The sequence below is a fragment of the Panthera leo genome, chromosome A1, assembly GCF_018350215.1.
Source record: "Panthera leo isolate Ple1 chromosome A1, P.leo_Ple1_pat1.1, whole genome shotgun sequence".
NCBI lineage: Eukaryota > Metazoa > Chordata > Mammalia > Carnivora > Felidae > Panthera > Panthera leo.
The window spans coordinates 12083776-12101662 of record NC_056679.1 but is presented as its reverse complement, the minus strand read 5'-3'; the positions used below and the strand labels follow the sequence as shown (position 1 = coordinate 12101662).

At 44.3% G+C, this 17887-nt stretch overlaps 1 protein-coding gene across 4 annotated transcripts in view; it reads left to right on the top strand.

The window, feature by feature from the left end:
- Nucleotides 1–17887, top strand: part of STARD13 (StAR related lipid transfer domain containing 13) — a 235944-nt gene that overhangs the window by 206257 nt on the left and 11800 nt on the right. For 2 of the 4 annotated variants that reach the window (XM_042950897.1, XM_042950724.1), the window contains exons 5-8: nt 2589–3982; nt 5133–5303; nt 6431–6590; nt 14206–14404. In XM_042950897.1, coding sequence (XP_042806831.1) covers nt 2589–3982; nt 5133–5303; nt 6431–6590; nt 14206–14404 — 1924 coding nt within the window. Of the gene's footprint in view, nt 1–2588; nt 3983–5132; nt 5304–6373; nt 6591–14205; nt 14405–17887 lie in introns of all 4 variants that reach the window. The other 2 variants (XM_042950627.1, XM_042950806.1) reach the window with 1 other exon arrangement.

The window sequence follows — 17887 nt, the reverse complement described above, 5'->3', positions numbered from 1 at the left end:
CTTCTTTTCACTAGCTTCCTGAAATGTGATCTGAAAATCCAGTGAGCTCACCCTTCAACCTTTATGGTGCCTGATACATAAGTGGCTCTCAAATGTCATGTCTTACTGTGTATCAATCACAGAAAAAGAGAACTCTAAAATGCTATAAAGAAAGTATAACTTTGATTCATCACCCGAGACCCTTTCCTTTTTTCCTACGTGTACATCTTTTTAAACTCTTTTGCCAAAGCTTTATATAACTTTTTTTAAACTCAAAGCTAATTTCCCACTGTGATCCCAAAGCAATGGAATTCTCCATTAGTACCTTAGTTTTTACTTTCTTCCACCTTCTACCGTATGTGAATGTAACCGCTGTACGTGAATGTTCAAATTTGTCAGTTAGTCCAGCCCATGTGAATCTAGATTTTCAAGAAATAAGTGAGAATAGGGAGATGGCAATATTTATTGCCTGAGCATCTATTTACTTTTTCTTGAAAGGAGAATATATCGCAAAGTTAAGGGGGGTTAAAGTAGACATTAGATATGTAAAAAGATAGGTAAGCAATCTTCTTAGATAGACAATAAGTAGATAAGCAATTTAGCCAACACTGGAAAATAACAAATACTCCTCAATGAGGGCCTACTAAATGCATTATTTCATTTAGCTCCCTCAGCAAACCCAAGAGGCAGAACCTGTTTTCAGTACCATTTCATGAGTTGATGGAAACTGGAGAGAAGAAGCAATTTGCAAGCAATCACCTAAACTCTTAACTGGTACTACTAGAATTTGGAACCAAGTCTTAGAACCAGATGTCAAAGTAAAATAAATTTAATTCAAATAACAAAACAGTATTGAGCAGTTGCTATGTGCTTGATGTTGGAGAGGTTATAAATATGATTAAGACACAGATACACAAGCCCTCCTCTTGATGAGCTTACCTCTAACGACTGAGAGTGGATTTGAGCAGCATGAGCTCAAGTTCTCATTAGAGTAAGTGCTACAACACAGATCTAACCCAAATGCTGTAGGAGCTCTGGGCGGGAAGTAGTCATTGCCTTGGAGCGGTGAGGGAAGGCTTCGAAGAGAATGGGCCAGGGAGCGGGGAAACTGGGAGGCACAACTAAAGTGAGGCAAGAACAGTACACTGCAGGCTGGTTGAAAGGGCTTTGAATGGCCGTGCTAAAGACTTCTAGGAAGGCCAAGGGAAGCTGAAGGCTTTGAAGCTGGAAAATTACATGATCATATTTGGATTACACTGTGGAAAGCTGTTTAGATGGGAAAGACGCTGGAGACAAGGATTCTAGCCAGGCTTTTACTGTAACGGACCCAGACAGAGGTGCCAAGGGCCTACACAAAGGGAATGAGAGGGAAGATGTGAAGGAGGGAACGGATTTGAAAGTCATTTCAGAGTTGGGTCTTGGTAACATGCAGGATGAGGAGGGGGAAGAAGCTGATGAATCCACTCATCTTGGAGGGAGATTATTATTTTTTGCCCTAGGTCCAGGTCTGTCCTGGGCCACAAGGGCTGGCAAAGGTAAACGAGGACATCTCTGGCCTCAAGGAGCCCAAACTCTCATCTCTCAGGGGGTTTCTACTCAGGCAGCACCCAGACAGGAAAAAGAAGTGTGTGAGGTGCAGAGTGTGAGTCAGGGCAGAGCACTGGGGGTTCAGCTGCCCGGCAATGCATGTCCTGCGAAAAGGCATTTAGATTCAGAGTTGATCAAAAACAAGCAGGCTGGCCAAGCAGAGCCGGCTGGATTGGACTCTCCTCAACTAGTGATCTCTGTAATGGCTCCCAAGTTTCTACTTAGAGGAATTCAGTGGATAATTTTGGCATTAATTTGCGCAGGGAATACATGGTAAGAATCAGATTTGGGAGACTAAGGTAAGGAGTGTTACTTTTGAGATAGATTGACTCTGAAGTTCAGAAGAGGGAGGCTGGAGGGGCGCCTGGATGGCTCAGTCGGTTAAGTGTCCGACTTCGGCTCAGGTCATGATCTAACGGTTCACGGGTTAGAGCCCCACGTCACACTCTGTGCCTACAGCTCAGAGCCTGGACCTGAAGAATTCTTCAGATTCTGTGTCTCCCTCTCTCTCTGTCCCTCCCCCACTCTCCCCCCCCCCCCTTCTCTCTCTCTCTCAAAAATAAAAACATTTTTAAAAATTTAAAAAAAAAGAGGAGGGAAGCTGGAACTATGGTCCTGGGGCTCAGTGAAGAGGTTTCAGGAAAGAAGTCGGTGCCTTTGATGGCAGGATTAAGTTTCTGAAAAAGAGAGCTGCAGGTGTTTTATATTTAGATGTCTAGTCAGATGGTAATTACACCTCTTCGTAATCAGTCAAGGAAAACTTCTCAGAGAGGAAGGAAGGACTCAGAACCTCTATGAAAATTAAAAGGAAGAAAGCTCAGCAGGTTGAGAAGAGATCCTGTAGGCACAAGGGAGGAGGAGGGTGTGGGGGACAATGAAAGATGGTGGAAGGACCGTGGGACAGCCAGAGGGCACGCGTGGAAGGAAGGGAAAAGAGGGGGAGTACCGTGCCTCTGTGCTCACCCTGTTTCCCACTGCATCCATGCTTCCTGGAAGCGAGCGTCATCTGTAATGTTTTTCAGGGTGACGACTCAGATGAGGAAGATCTCTGCATCAGCAACAAATGGACTTTCCAAAGAACCAGCCGCCGGTGGTCTCGCGTGGACGACCTGCACACACTGTTCCCCGGAGGAGACAGGAATGGGTCATCGGGAGACATTAGGATGAGGAACACCACCAGCAGTGAAAGTGTCCTCACAGACCTGAGCGAGCCCGAGGTCTGCTCCATTCACAGTGAGAGCAGCGGAGGGAGTGACGGTCGCGGCCAGCCGGGCAGCCACAGCGCGGGCCGCGAGCCGTTCGACTGCCCCGGCCAGTCCTGCCCCGACAGCCCAGTCATGCTGGACGCCACGTTCGTCAGCGGCAGCCTCCCACAGTCCCCCAGAGACGTTCTCAGCTACCCCCTCCACCCAAAGAATGAGAAACCCACCAGGACCAGAGCCAAATCATTTTTGAAACGTATGGAGACACTCCGAGGGAAGGGAGCGCACGGAAGGCATAAGGGGCCGGGGCGGACCGGGGGCTTGGTGATCAGCGGGCCCGTGCTGCAACAGGAGCCAGAGGCCTTCAAGGCCATGCAGTGCGTCCCCATCCCGAACGGGGATCTCCAGAGCTCGCCCCCCGCTGCCTGCACCAGAGGGCTCCTGAGCTCCGGCAAATGGAGCGGGGAAAGCAGCCAGTCGTTAAACAGTGGTAGCGGGGTGAGCACGCCCGGCCCCAAGGAACGGAAAAGCCAGGAGGCCAACAAGCGCGGGGGCATGTACTTGGAAGACCTGGACGTGCTGGCCGGGACGGCACCGCGGGACACAGGCGACCAGAACCACGCACACGAGTTCCATTCCCAGGAGAACTTGGTAGTGCATATTCCCAAGGATCACAAACCAGGAACGTTCCCCAAGGCACTCTCTATCGAGAGCCTCTCGCCCACAGACGGTAGCAATGGGGTTAACTGGAGGACCGGTAGCATCTCCCTGGGCAGACAGCAGGGCCCTGGTGCCGGGGAGCCCAGACTCATGGCGTCCTGCCACAGGGCAAGTAGAGTCAGCATCTACGACAACGTCCCGGGCTCCCATTTGTACGCCAGCACGGGAGACCTTTTGGACTTGGAGAAAGATGACCTCTTCCCTCATTTAGATGACATCTTGCACCACGTCAATGGGCTCCAGGAGGTAGTGGATGACTGGTCAAAGAACGTCTTGCCTGAGCTGCAAACACACGACGCACTGGTTGCAGAATCTGGATTATGCCCCTTTCCATCGCCTAATCAGATCACCTTAGACTTCGAAGGCAACTCAGTCTCAGAAGGTCGGACAACACCCAGCGATGTGGACAGAGCATCTCTTAATGAGTCGGAGGCCACTGGGGTCAGGGAAAGGAGGGATTCTGGTGTAGGGGCCTCTCTGACCAGGCCAAACAGGTTGGTGGCATGATTTTCAATCCGTCTCGTAATAATTATGGTGTCTTTATTTAAGAAACGTTTAAAGAGCACATACTAAATGCCTGACCCTGTTTGAGGTGATACACGGGATTAGGCTATTCGAACACAAGTATATCTTTTGTGACAAATATTATGGGGATTGAATCCGTGTCAACTCACATTCATTTCTCTGAGTGTTTATCCTTTAATTCAATCTCAGTTTTACTAAATATATATATATATATATATATATATATATATATATATATATATATATGGTGAGTATACATTGAAAGCATTATGCTAGGCACCATCAGGGATCACTGGTAAGGGAGCCCCAGGTACTTCCCGTGTCCTTGCTGCAGTATTAATTAAACAGCTCCACCTCAAATTTTAAAGGTTTTTTTTTTTTTTTTTAATCCTATGATAAATTTCTGAGACTCAAGGGTGCATACTTCACAAGTTTATTTTGGCTTTAAAAAATGCCCATTACAGGGTACATTAAAGCTGTTTTACAAAGAGCATTTCAGAAGCACCCTTGAAAAATGGGCCCGGAAGAGCTTAAAGCAGTAGAAACAGTAATACTGTACCTGCCGCTGGGCTCTTGTTGAGACAGACATGTGTCTTGGGGTTCCCTAATGTGTTGTCACTTCAGGGGTGCGTCTTCATCTGTGCCTGGATGGAATACCTTCAGGTTCCACCTCCACAGCAAAGGAGAGTTAGAATGCAGACAGGACGGCAGTGTGAAATGTTCTACGGTTCCGGAACATTCCACATCTCACTTTCCGTCTCGAGCTCTCTGTCTGCGTCTCTCTCTCCCTCCACACACACTTACACATACACCGTCTCAGCCGCTTTCAACACTTTGGGAGCAAATTTAGGAATAAACAAACAAATAAAATGTATTATGTCACTTATTTAAAACCTCCCAACAAAACAGAGAATGACCTTTTTCATTATCAGACTTGAAAAAAAAAAAAAAGGTTTCTTCTGTTCATTCTGTACATTGGCGTCTCCTGTTCCATTTGCTTTGTGATTTTCTTGGCTCGAAAACTATTTTGATTAGCTACTTAAAAGTTAGTAACATCCTGTGTTTTCCAATGACATATCCACTTTGTGACTGGCTTCTCTGACGGTCTTTCCGGTAAAGGCGACTCCGATGGAATAGTTTCCAGCTCTCGCACCAGCCTCAGCCGTCCACGGCACCCCACATCAGCAACCAGACAGCCGGCCAGCTGAACCTGCTCCAGCGTTTCTCACTGCTTCGCCTCACGGCCATCATGGAGAAGTACTCCCTGTCCAATAAACACGGCTGGACGTGGTGCGTAGTGTGGTCACTTAGGAGGGGATCGTTTGTTCGAGAGCTAAGTACACAGTTGCCAAAGCTTCAGTATTTAAGTTCTGATTTCTGAAGAAGCCATTCGTTCCGATCTCCTGGAAACCATGCCGGAGCTCTGCCTTACTGTCTGCCTTCTGTGCTGCTGCAGCGGGGACGTGATGTCGCCTGCAGGAAGCATTGCTTTATCTGTAGCTCTCTTGTTAGTTTCCAGGGAAAGCAGTCAGGCTCCAAGAAGGAAACAAAGACCAGCAAAGGGTGATTAATAGTGAACAGAGGAATTAAAAATAAACTGGCCATAAAATAATTCTGGCAGCTTGCAAAGAAACAGCTGTCACTCGTACCTTCTGGAGCAGGGCAGAGCTCAACACTTAGAGCGTTGATTCATTCAAAGAGCATTTGATTCTTCAACTACATTTTTGCGTTTACCACACTGGCAAATAAGAACAAGAATATGCAGTAAACCTTTATAGTAAGGAACTGACAAAAGCATGTGTTGAAACCTTAAGTAAGTCCCTATTTTAGATGAGTTGATGGATTTGAAAAAATATAAAATATGTCATTAATCGTCTTATGTTATATATTATGTATAGAGAAGGATCGAAAGTGCCTTTATAAAAATATTTTAGGAAGTTATAAATTGCAGAGTCAAATCAATATATGCTTGTATTAAAATTTCCTTTAAAAAGTTCGACCGGTTCTAGAAAAGTAAGAACGTAGCCAAGAAGTGCTTCATCATCTCTCCCCTCCTTTCTCCCCCAACCCCAACTAAATTTCCTCTTCTCATAGTTTTTAAATTTCTTCTGTCTTACTGGGGACAGTAAGTGTCATTCACAATTAAACTGGAAGGCTGTCCACTTGACTTGAAAACAGAGCCATAAATCCATCCCGCTAACATGAATCATGCTGTTTAATAGTTAGACATCTAACATAGGCAAGGGGCACACACAGTATTTCCATGTAACGTGATTCATTAAGGGAGAGATGTTGAATTCCCCCTGTGTCTGTTGGTTGTTCCAACAAAAGCTTGGCTTCCCTCTTGCTTGCTTTCACAGCCTCTCCCCACAGGCTGCCCCAAGAGGCTCGCGTGACCTGGTTTCTGTGAATTCTAGGTCAGTTCCAAAGTTCATGAAGAGGATGAAAGTTCCTGATTACAAAGACAAGACTGTCTTTGGTGTTCCCCTCATAGTTCACGTGCAGAGAACGGGACAGCCCCTGCCTCAGAGTATTCAGCAAGCACTCAGATACCTGCGTAACAACTGCCTCGATCAGGTATGGTTGGACATCCCAAACACAGGCGTGCATTTATGGAATGCCGGACCAAGTCCGATCCCTCCAGTATCAGATAAGACGTGCCTCACCAAACAGAAAAGGCACTGTGATCTTTATATGTCAGCATTGAATTTGACCAGGTTACATCCTTATCAAGCTATTTGAAGGTATTTCCTCACTGGCAACTTGAATGAGGTCCTGAGTGAAAATTCATGTTAATAGCTTCTACCTGTGCTGGCAAATTTACATTCCCCAGAAACTGGGAGTTATGCTTTACACTGCATTTCCTTTTAATTATTGGCCGACTGCCGCCACTGTTTTCACAGCATGGTTTCACCCCTTTCCATCATTCTTTCAGCACCATGACCAGGAAAACTTAAACCAAAGATGAATTAATTTATTTCTTTTTAAATGTGCAAGTAAATGTTGAAAATGATGTCAGCTAAGTCAAATATCCCCTCATCCTGTAGAGTTGATTAAAATGCTAAATAAAATATTCAGAGATCGATTCTGTCTCCAGGACTGTTTGGGAACCGCCATAATGGTGGCCTATGATTGGACCCAGAGTGCATTCCAGTCTGTAATTTACTAGGCCAACCCGTTGCTCCTCCAAACTAATACCCATTAGTTTCTTAAATATCCTGCCCCCCAAAAGAGCCATATTCCCACTTGATAAATTACACCCTGGAGTAGTGGGGGTATTTTCAGGTAAGTCTTCTACAGTGGCTTTTGTGCATCATACCCTTTAATACCATGTGAATAATCCATGCCCACCTGAGATTATTTGCACCTTTTAATGATTTACCCTTGGCCTTGGCCTCAGTGAATAGGAATGAGCTGAGCTACATGAACTCACAGATCCTGGCTACTTATGCTTGTAACTACCCCAAAACTGAGATCGCAGTCAGAATCAGGATGGTCTCTTGATGAATCAGGTACCACTTTTCAATGGAGCTAATAGGAGTAACTTCTTCATATGATGCATGATCCCCTTTTTGCCTCCCCACTCCTAAGTTAGAGAATGTACAAGTACACATTTCTTCCATTTATTTCGATGGCATAGTGGAGGGCAGGAGTGGCTGCTGTTACTGTCATGGTGAGGACTATTTTGTTTTGAGAAATGGCTTTAGTAGCTTCCCTGGTATTTCTCAGAAAGAAGGGAAACAGACCACTTTTCTATAACTGTGGTGCTCAGCAGATACCCCAGCATTAACTGACTTGTGAATAACATCTGAATAGAGCAAACCAGTGAATCCAGTTACTTAAGCATTATTATTATTTTTTTTAATTTTAGAGCTTTTACCAAACTGCACACCAATCAAAGGTGGATCATCTATGAATATCGCAAAACCCAAGATTGTGTTTTGTGGAGGGTAACCTTTTTTTCAGACACCTGTTTTTCCAAGCTTCTCAGTTTTCCTAAGGGTTTACGAGACGCGTCCTTCCTCTTGGCTAATTTCCTTAGAGTTTTTGGCTCTGCCTTCCCAAGAACAAAAAATATTTTGTTCTAGACATTCTAATGCATGGCCAGTGAATGCTTCTCAGCAAAAGCTCTATCAAGGGAAAACAGTGTTTGTTCAGGAATACCTAAAGCAAATGCAATCCATCTATGCAATTGGCTCAATAATAGTAACATTTCTTGATGCCCAGCATGTTCTCGGCATCATACTGAGTGTTTTACCTTCACTGCCTCATTTAATGCCATATCCACCCTGGGTGGGGTTGTCCCCCAGGTGGCAATGGTGGAGCCAACACTCGCTTGAAAAGCCAACTCCAGAGTCCAGGTTTTTAAAAACTCCACTCTGCTGTCACCTGTTAGAATTGCTTGTCCCCGTGGATCTAGGGTGATGCCATCTCCAGCATCAAGGGACACTTTGAGAAATAGCCCTAAACAACTCATTGATGAATGCATCATTCTCTTTGTGCATCATACCCTTTGTTTGTCGATGATGTTGGTTATTACATGAGATGATAGCCTTCCTGTGATAATGGAAGAATCTTTTTCTGGCCCCAACACCTGAAAGCATTGTGTTTCTTTTGGATGATGAGTCTGTTTGTTTAGCTTTTTTAATATTAAAAACAACTGGGTATTTTTTCCTCTCTATATTAGCTCCTAGAATGATCAGAGCCAAATGTATATTCTGCCTGTAGTAAATATATGTAAATATTTGGCATGAATTTTGTACGTCCACCTCATTTCTGGCTGCCCTTTTCATCTTTATTTTCCTTTTGCTCAAATTTTCTTATCTTTTATCTTTAATTTAATTGTACCTTATACATTTTAGAAATCATTATAGGTCACCTTGAATTCTTTCTTGAACAAAGTTGGATGGGAGTAAATGAATTACAGTACCACTGTTCTACTCACTCCTTTAGTGTAGACTGGAAACTACTCAGGACCCCTGTAGATTCTGAATCATGGATGACATCAGTAAGACCACTGTTACTGGGTCTAGTCTCCTATCTGAAGGAAAAGTCATACAAATCGAGAGAAGGATGGTGGGCACCAAAATCTCCTCAATCCTGGCTCACTGGCTTATTCCCGGTCTCCATATCAAGCCTCTAACTGTGTTTTAAATCTGGAAGAATGCCTTACTGAGAAAACAGTGTGCTGGCAAACCATTGTGGGCAAAAGACTGATTTCGAGGACATAAATACCGATTATAAATGTAACCAAAATGAATGAGGCAACCCTCTCTTGTATCAGTCAAAAGTAAGAATCCATAAGATGTCAACGGGACTTTCCCCAGAGCCAGTTAGGACTTCATGAAGCCCTCCACACCTGCAGGGCTCCCCACCTTGTAAGTCCCTCCCCTTCACCATCACAGAGTGTGGAAAGCACACAGAGACTCCCCCCCCCCCCCAACTCTGGTCCCGGTGAAGAAGGAAGGTGGCAATAACAAGGGCACAAGGGAAAACCAGACAAACACATGGAAAATTAAAACCAGGCTTAAAAGGAAGACTATTCTAGAGACTCTAAGAGCAAACAAAAGCACATAAAAGTGAATGAATCAGTAAAGAAAGAGGGGACAAGAGTAAGAGGGAAGGAACATGCATCACTCTAGACTGTTCCTTCTTCACCAGTAGCACCTCCTTAGAACCGAAAAGTTTTAGGTCTGCACAGGATCTTGAGATCTCAGCCCCTGAGTCATAGGAAACCAGAGCATCCAGAACATCCTTTCTCTAACTGGCTTCTGTGCTGCCTCCCTTCACATGGTTTCCTTGAACCACCATCCAAGACTCTCCCAAGGCTTTGCCCTGGACCCCGGGGAAGGAGGCTTCCTACCATGAGCTAGACCCCTTTTCCTCATGCTAAGCATTCACCTCAAACATAAGCATTCATCACCAACAGTTGAGCGCAGCCCCCCGGGGCCCTGAAACATTGCCAACATTTCCCCTCCTACACTCCCAAGTGCAGAACAGTTTATAGATGATGAAACACAGTGTATCCATTTTCACCCTTGCAGCTGCCCATAGATGAAATAAGGAAGTTCAGCCTTCAATTATGAACCATTTGTATTCAGACATAGCAGTGTGTGAGAGGAGCCTTGCTTTGTTGGCTGAGCTTTTATTTCTGCCCTAAATCAGTGGCGCACAGAAGCACAGGTTATGCCCATCCTGATGAATGTGAAGCCACCGCAGGGAGAGGAGAGGCAAAGCCTGCAGTGCTCAGAATCAGAACCCGCCCCTCCTCCATTCACCCCCCCCACCCCCCCCCACCCCCACCCCCACCCCCCGCACCCTGTACTTAGGAACCTTTCTCTTTCTGCATAAAACCAACCTTTCTTCATTAGCTGAGCACATTTCTGAAGAAGAGGAAATGGAAGTCCTGATAAACATCATTAAGTATTGAATGGATTAGCATAAAAAGGATGCCAAGTAGGAGATTTAATGTTATTTAGATGAAATTTGAATTCTAATGCAGCACTCATGCCCGACCTCTCATTCTAATGGAACAGTAAGTTTTAGAAGCCCAATTATTCTGGGAAGACACTTCCTACTCAGTGCAGGTGCCCTGTACGCGCTGCCTGTTCATCATGGCCCTGCTGTCTACCTCAGATGACATAAATGATGCTCTGGGGCCTCTCTAGGTTATACTTTGAGTCTGCTTTTTCACAGCTGGGATTTTAGGTGGAAGACAAAAGAGAGGAAAGTAAAACTGGACCAAGGGAACGCTCGCCACTCACCCTTTTACTTGTGAAAGGAGAGATCACATGCAAGATGCTTGTGAAATGAACTCTGCATTGCTGACCACTAGTCTTCCCGTCTTGGAGAGGGTGTTGGAGCCGTGCTTTAGCGGCACACGAGAACAGGACCTGCTGTGGAGCCTGCGAGGCCTCGTGCGAAATGAAAACTTGAGCTTCTTTGTTCATAACTTATTAAGAATTTCAAGACGGTGACAGCAGAGAATGAAACCAAGCATGGGGCCCTGTGTGACTACCAGCAGTGACAGGCGCAGAGGCAAATGAAAGACATTTCACACTGTTTGGGTCTTCCTCATAATGAAGCTGAGGGATCTGGGGCAGCCTCCCATCCACAGTGATGACAAGGCTGCCCTTAGAAGCGACAGCTTTAACATGGTTTCTTCGGTTCTCTGTTTTCACTCGGAAAAAAAAAAAAAAATTTTTTTTCACCAGAAGTGCAAATTTCATCACTCCTTTGAAAACTTTTCAAAGAAATGATTATTGCCAGTCACTCACACCAGCCGCCATGGTTGCTTAATGAAGGTAGGTGGACTTCTCCTTATTCTCAGGGTCTCTACACCATCGGAAGAATCTTCTAGTCACTGTGTCCTGGGAATTTTCCACTGCAAGGAACAGAAGAAGACAGTCCCAAAATGGCGCACCCAATAGGAAATTCATGAGCTCCTGTAACAAGAAGTCAGGAAGTAGGGTGGCTCCCAGGTTAGTTTTTTCATCAGTGTAGGGCTAAGGTTGAAGACTGGGGTTTCTTTCTGCCTTTCCCTTCTGCCATCCTGAGCTACTACATCTGGAATCTGGTCTGAGTTCAGACCACCTTTTCCTTATTAAGTTTAGGAAAGAAATTTCCTTCTGTGCTTCCAACAAAAATCCACAGATCCCACAGATATTTCCCACATCCCTGGAAGATAAGGGTGGGACGGGAAGGTTATTGTCAGAATTTGAGGCAGAACAAATAAATACCTGACTGCCCTCTGGACATCCTGTGAGATCTAAGTCAGAACAAGCAGCTGAGAGCCCGCAGCTGGAGAGCTCCAGACATGTCTAAAATAATTAAAATAACAATATTTGCTGAAACTAGAAAGAAACTTGGAAACGGAACAATACGAGGAAAACATTGCTGGGATGTGTTTGTACGTGCACGTCGGTACTCACCCAGAGATGAAGCCAGCAAGACTCGGGATGCTCGTAATTTACCCACAAACACCTATCTGCTCTATTCTTGATAGATTCCAATCAATAGTCCTCTGCTGCTAAGAAAATAACAGGAATTCTCAGGCGGAATGATACCAACTCACAGGAGGATAAATGTTTGTGAGTCATACTCCACAATTCACCCTCCAGGCACTTCGATTCTGAGAACTCCCGTGGAGCACAGCCCCGTGGCACCGTCCTGGGCCTCCTTCCAGAACTAGAGAAGTCGAGAATGTAACCAGGCTGAGGATGGACCTCACTTTAGTAATCGTTCATCTGACACCTTGAATTTTTCTTTCGACAGTACGTGCTTTCTTCTCATGCGCTTTGATGAAGTTTGGAGCCGTTGCCAGAGGGTGATAAATGTCCTTTGCATTCTTGAAGCAGTCGTCTAAGTGCGGCGAAGTTTTGCATTTTCTAGACATTCCAAACTTTAAGAAATAAAAAGGAAAGCAATTAATGTTTTCAGTGACAATATGCCTGAATATTCCTGATCTGTGGAATTAGGGTGCTAAGCCTGGGAATGCAAAAAAAGTGTTACTAAGGATTCGGTTTTTATTGCCACAAAACGTAGCAGCGTATGATGTCCTCTGCGATCCATTCCGCTGACGTGTACAAAACCTGAGTATTCTCTCATCGCTCAGACTTCTCCCCTTGCTGTCACTGTACTTTAAAGGAATTAGGACAGCTCTCCATTTAGAGCAATAACCAGGAGAGCTTTCCTCAGACACCTGAACTTGGGTCAAGCCTGGCCTGGCACACGGAGCAGCCGCTGACATGGCCTGAAAGTTTCCCCAGGCTCAGGGAGGAGGAGCCATGGCTGACCGGTGTGCGGCTGCTTACCTGTCTGACCGCTCAAAATCTCCCCACCTTTTTGGAAGTGAGCCAACCTGTGAGCCCTTCAGGAGTGAGAAGAGTAGAGATTGAGGGTTGAATGAACGACTGAGTTTGAGCAACTCCGGGCCCTACAGGCACTTAAAAATAGCTGACATGCTGGGGCACCTGGGGGAGCTCAGTCGGTTAAGCGTCTTGATTTCGGCTCCGGTCGTGATCTCATGGTTTGTGGCATCCAGCCCCCCCATTGGACTTCGTGCTGACAGCACAGAGCCTCCTTGGGATCTTCTCTCTCCTTCTCTCTCTGCCCCTTCCCTGCTCCCGTGCACGCAAGCACACACTCTCTTTCTCTCTCTCTCAAAATAAATAAATGAACATTAAAAAAAAAATAGCAGACATGCAAATTCACTGTAAACCAGGGGTCCCAGAGAAATTCAGTCATTTCTTGGGTAGAGGCAAGTCCAGAGTGCAGAGCCTCTTGAGGAGCCAAGAGTGTAACCTGCCGACCCTGGCAGGAGTCTCCATTCTCCTGGGGCTCTGCTCCACCTCAACTCGTTCCTACTAGGAGCATTATCCCCTTGGTTCCTTACTGCTCCATTTCTCCATTTACATGTCAAAGAGAAGAGGAATCTAAGCCCTACATAAGACAATGCCTTAAAGTGAAAAAAATGCCACCCAGGGATCCTCACTAGAGCCACAGCTTATGCACATAAGTAACCAGGTAGAATAATGGGTGCCAAGCATCATATGAGAAACATACATAGGGAGGATTACAGGGGTTCCAAAGGAGAACAAGAAATAAGACCCTTAAATCAAAATACATGTTTATGGTATTATTTTGTTTCATGAGCATATTCCCGATGAACTTCTCCCCCAAAGGTGCACTGCTTGCTTATCTGGGACCCACCAAACCTTCCATTGACCAAACTTTTTCAAAACCCCCCACTAAAGCATCAACCCCAGACAGCAGGGAATTTTGTCTGGCCTGCTCTGCTCACCAATGGCTCCTAGCAACTGTAAATATGCCTGCGATAGGGTGGTATTTAATCATTGCTTGTTGGATAAGTGAATGCCATGATAGCATCTAGTGTGTTAGAAGGCTACAGGTTACAAAACACTGTCATGCACATTTTCTCATTTAATCTCCACGAATGCCCTGTGGGGTGGAGTATTATTCTTATCTTTATTTTATGGGAGAGGAAGTCAGCGTTCAACTACTGCCCGAAGTAACTAAACTCATCATTCACGGTTTTACCAGTTTGGAAGCAATTGCTACTCATTCTGGTCCTGGTTCCATGCCCTCTCATCACTCCCAGGTTGCTTGCTTTAGGAAGAGAATGACTGGGGCCAGGGCCGCCTCGCTAACACGTCCCTGTGACTTGTTTCAGGTGGGTCTTTTTCGAAAATCGGGCGTGAAATCTCGAATCCATGCATTACGTCAGATGAACGAGAGCTTCCCTGAGAATGTCAGCTATGAGGACCAATCTGCTTATGATGTGGCGGATATGGTAAAACAGTTCTTCCGGGACCTCCCAGAGCCTCTTTTCACCAACAAGCTCAGCGAGACCTTCCTCCACATCTATCAGTGTAAGTGGAAGCCATGCAGACCACTGTTCTCATGCGCACGCATCCACGTAAAAACATTCTGCAGACTGAGTGCTTGTTGTACAAGTAATACATAAATCCATAAAGAAATATATGAAAGTTATCATCTACACTTCTTTCCAAAAGTAAACTTTGTTCACAGTTTGATATGGAAATCTCCAGGCCATATTTTACGGGTCTGAAAATACCTTTTTGACATCAAAGTTTTCCTTCTCAGTAGGGTTTTGCATAAGATCTAAAACTAACTTTCGATGTACTTTTAATAACTTTAAAATGCAAAGGGGACACAATGGAATTTATTTGGTATATAAATGTTTTTATAAACTTACTTAATTTTAGAGGTGCCTGGGTGGCTCAGTCGGGCTAATCATCCGACCCTTGATTTCAAATCAGGTCATGAACTCACCGTTCATGAGTTTGGGCTCTGCATCAGGCTCTGCCCTGACAGCATAGAGTCTGCTTGGGATTCTCTCTCCCTCCCTCTCTGCCCTTCCCCGCTCATGCTTTCTCTCTCAAAATAAATGAATAGCATTAAAAAATATATTTTATCTTTTTAAAATAAACATTTCCTTGGGATATATGAAATTCAAAGCCAAATGATCAGAAATAAGAAGCAAATGTATCTTAATACAATGTATTTTAATTGGTGAAAAGTAAACAAACCAAATGAAGCTTAGGCCTAATTCAAGTAAGTAATGTTTTCACTTGGAATTTTTTAAGTGATGCTAAATTGACAATTCTCAGCAAAGCCCCAATAATTAAAATAACCATTGAATAAAAAATTTTTTATTCTTCTGAAGGTAGCATATCCTTCTGAAGGTAGCAGCAAAGGGGGATATTAGAAATGAACACATGACTCTTTTCTGGATGCAATAATATTATTATTATAAATTATTTTAGTGGTCCAAGTCCCAATATTTTAGGAAAAAAAATATTTGGCTGTGGACTTTGAGTGTTCAGCAAAATATACCTGAACTGGGACTCAACATGGAATTCATCCAGTTTGAAGAAGATCCCTGCTATAGAGAATTCTGGGCTAAATGTGTTTCAGGAGCCTACGATATTGCAAATCCAAAAGGGATTATAATAAATACCACTTGTAAAAACAGGATAAAGTGATGACCCACTAAATAAATATTATTTTGTCAAAGTGAATAAGTTAAGTTAAATTAATGGTACATGTTGTGTGAGCCCAAACACAGAGAGTTTATGATTTTGTTGCCATAAGAGATTGAGCTGCCATGAAGCCTCCCTCATGGTTTGGAACTATCATATATGATTCTTTACATTTAATCAGTTCTCAGGTTAGGGTTGACACTAGTCTAAGGTTAAAGCCAGATGATTTCCAAGAGATAAATCCCTTTGGCCCCTTCTGAGACTCACCAGCAAGAAACTGGATCAAAGCAGGGTTTATTTTAGCTGAGCAAACATTTGCCAAGTTCCTCTTATGCACAGGACACTGGGCTGAGTGCTACAGCTGATATGGATGGGTAAGACCTACTCTCTGCTCTTAAAGATCTTACAACTGAGGGACGTGAGACATATCATAAATAACTGCCGTGCAGCAAGATTGGAGAAATTCCACAGTAAGCTTACAAAGAAAACCCAAGGAGGTTGAGATGAGGAATCGAACTTGGTTCCACAACGGAAGGTTGGGCTATGGAAGAAACACTTGTTGAGTTATACAAATAGCATGAGCATGTGTCAGGGAATTACAAGGTATTCATCTGGCTGGCATGAGTGGTAACTGTACGATGTAGGACCACTGACACTGAAAAATTAGACTGGGTCCATACCAAGAAAGGGCATTGAATATCAGGGCAAAGAGTTCATACTTGATTCGTTAAGCATTGAGGAACCAACCCTTGGGTGTTGTTGAGGGAGTTACCAGTTAGAATGCTCTCGGCTATAAAGACAGAACCAGAAATCCAACAAATAGCTTAAACAATAAAAAAAAAAATCATACAATCGCACATGACAAGAAATCTGGAATTATGTAATTCCAGAGCCGGTTAATTTCACAGCTCAGTGATGCCAGGCTTGAAGTCAGCCTCTCTTGGTTATCCCCTGAAGGTCACAACTTAGAATTATGATTACCACAACTTATAATTATCATGTCTTCCCCAAATCACATTCAAAGTCAAGAAGAGAGCAGAAGGGCTTCTCCTTGGGCAAATGTCTCTTTTTATCAGGGAGATACATTTACAAAAGTTCCTAGCATTTATCTTGGTCCCATAGGCCAGAAATTATTTATACCTTCTCCCTTCAATCAGTCACTGGAAAGAGAAGGATTACCATTTGGGAGTTAGGCCAGCATGGTTATTCCCTAGTCTGCAGGAAGAACCCACCTTCCCTGAGCATATTGCAGCCCGCACCTGAACAGAAAGTGTGTTTTCTTGTAGAGGGAGAAAGAGGGAGTAGATGTTGAATAGGCATCCATGTTTGTGTCTGCCACAAGGGTAAATATCCATCAGAACTGCTCTTGTGACCCATGAATGTGGAAGTGGTGAACAAGAGATATTGGACTGTCCAGGAACCGGGGGTTAGTGAGTGAGCTAACACAGTAAGTGAAGCACTGGGTTACCTGCAGTGACTTCCAGCAGTGAGACTGGAAATTCAGTGTTCCGTGGATAGACTCTAGAGTCAAAGAGAGGGACCGTTCTTCCTCCCCTTTTCCAGGGCAGTTTTAATTTTAGCTATGTTGCTTCTTGGACTTTCATTAAATGATTAATTGGAGTTTGGATGGATAATGAAAATATTTGAAACCCACTGGTCTACAGGAGGGAGAAAGATGGAGGGATCAGAGACTACTCTGTAGTCCTAACATTTGGTGACTGGGAGAATATGGAAAAGAAGAGGGGACGGAGAGCTGGTTTGAGAGCAGGGAGAGGAGAGGTGTTCAGAATCAACTGGACATTGAATTTGAGATGCCGATAGCCATCCACATCGTTGCCATTATCAACATTTAGATATGCAGGTCTAGAGTAGTCTCCCGAGAGCTGAGAAAGAGGCAGGAGCCACACGAGTGCCGAATGTAACAGAACGGTCAAAGAGGATAGGATTCAAAATGAATGCTGAATTTAGGGATTAATAGTTGACCTTCACAACAATTTTTATAGAAAATAATAGAAGATCCTTTCTGACAGATAAAGGGAAAAGTGACTAGAGAGAAAGTTGAGACAACATGTAGCCATGACAGATGACTCTTACAAATTTTGTTGTGGAATATTGGCGATCTGAAGTTAAACAATGTACACACTAGACATCTTAGCCAAAGCAGCATATTCAAAAGCAGTTCAATGGCTCAGCTGAATTTATAACACTTCAGTGACAAGCCTGAAGCATCTGCTTCTGTTTCAGCACAAGCAAGAAAAAAGAAAAAGGTTCTGCTATAATTTGAACAAAATGGCTCTTTTCTACTAAACCCCGGGCTGTCTTGTGCCACTACACAGTGGACGTAGCAGG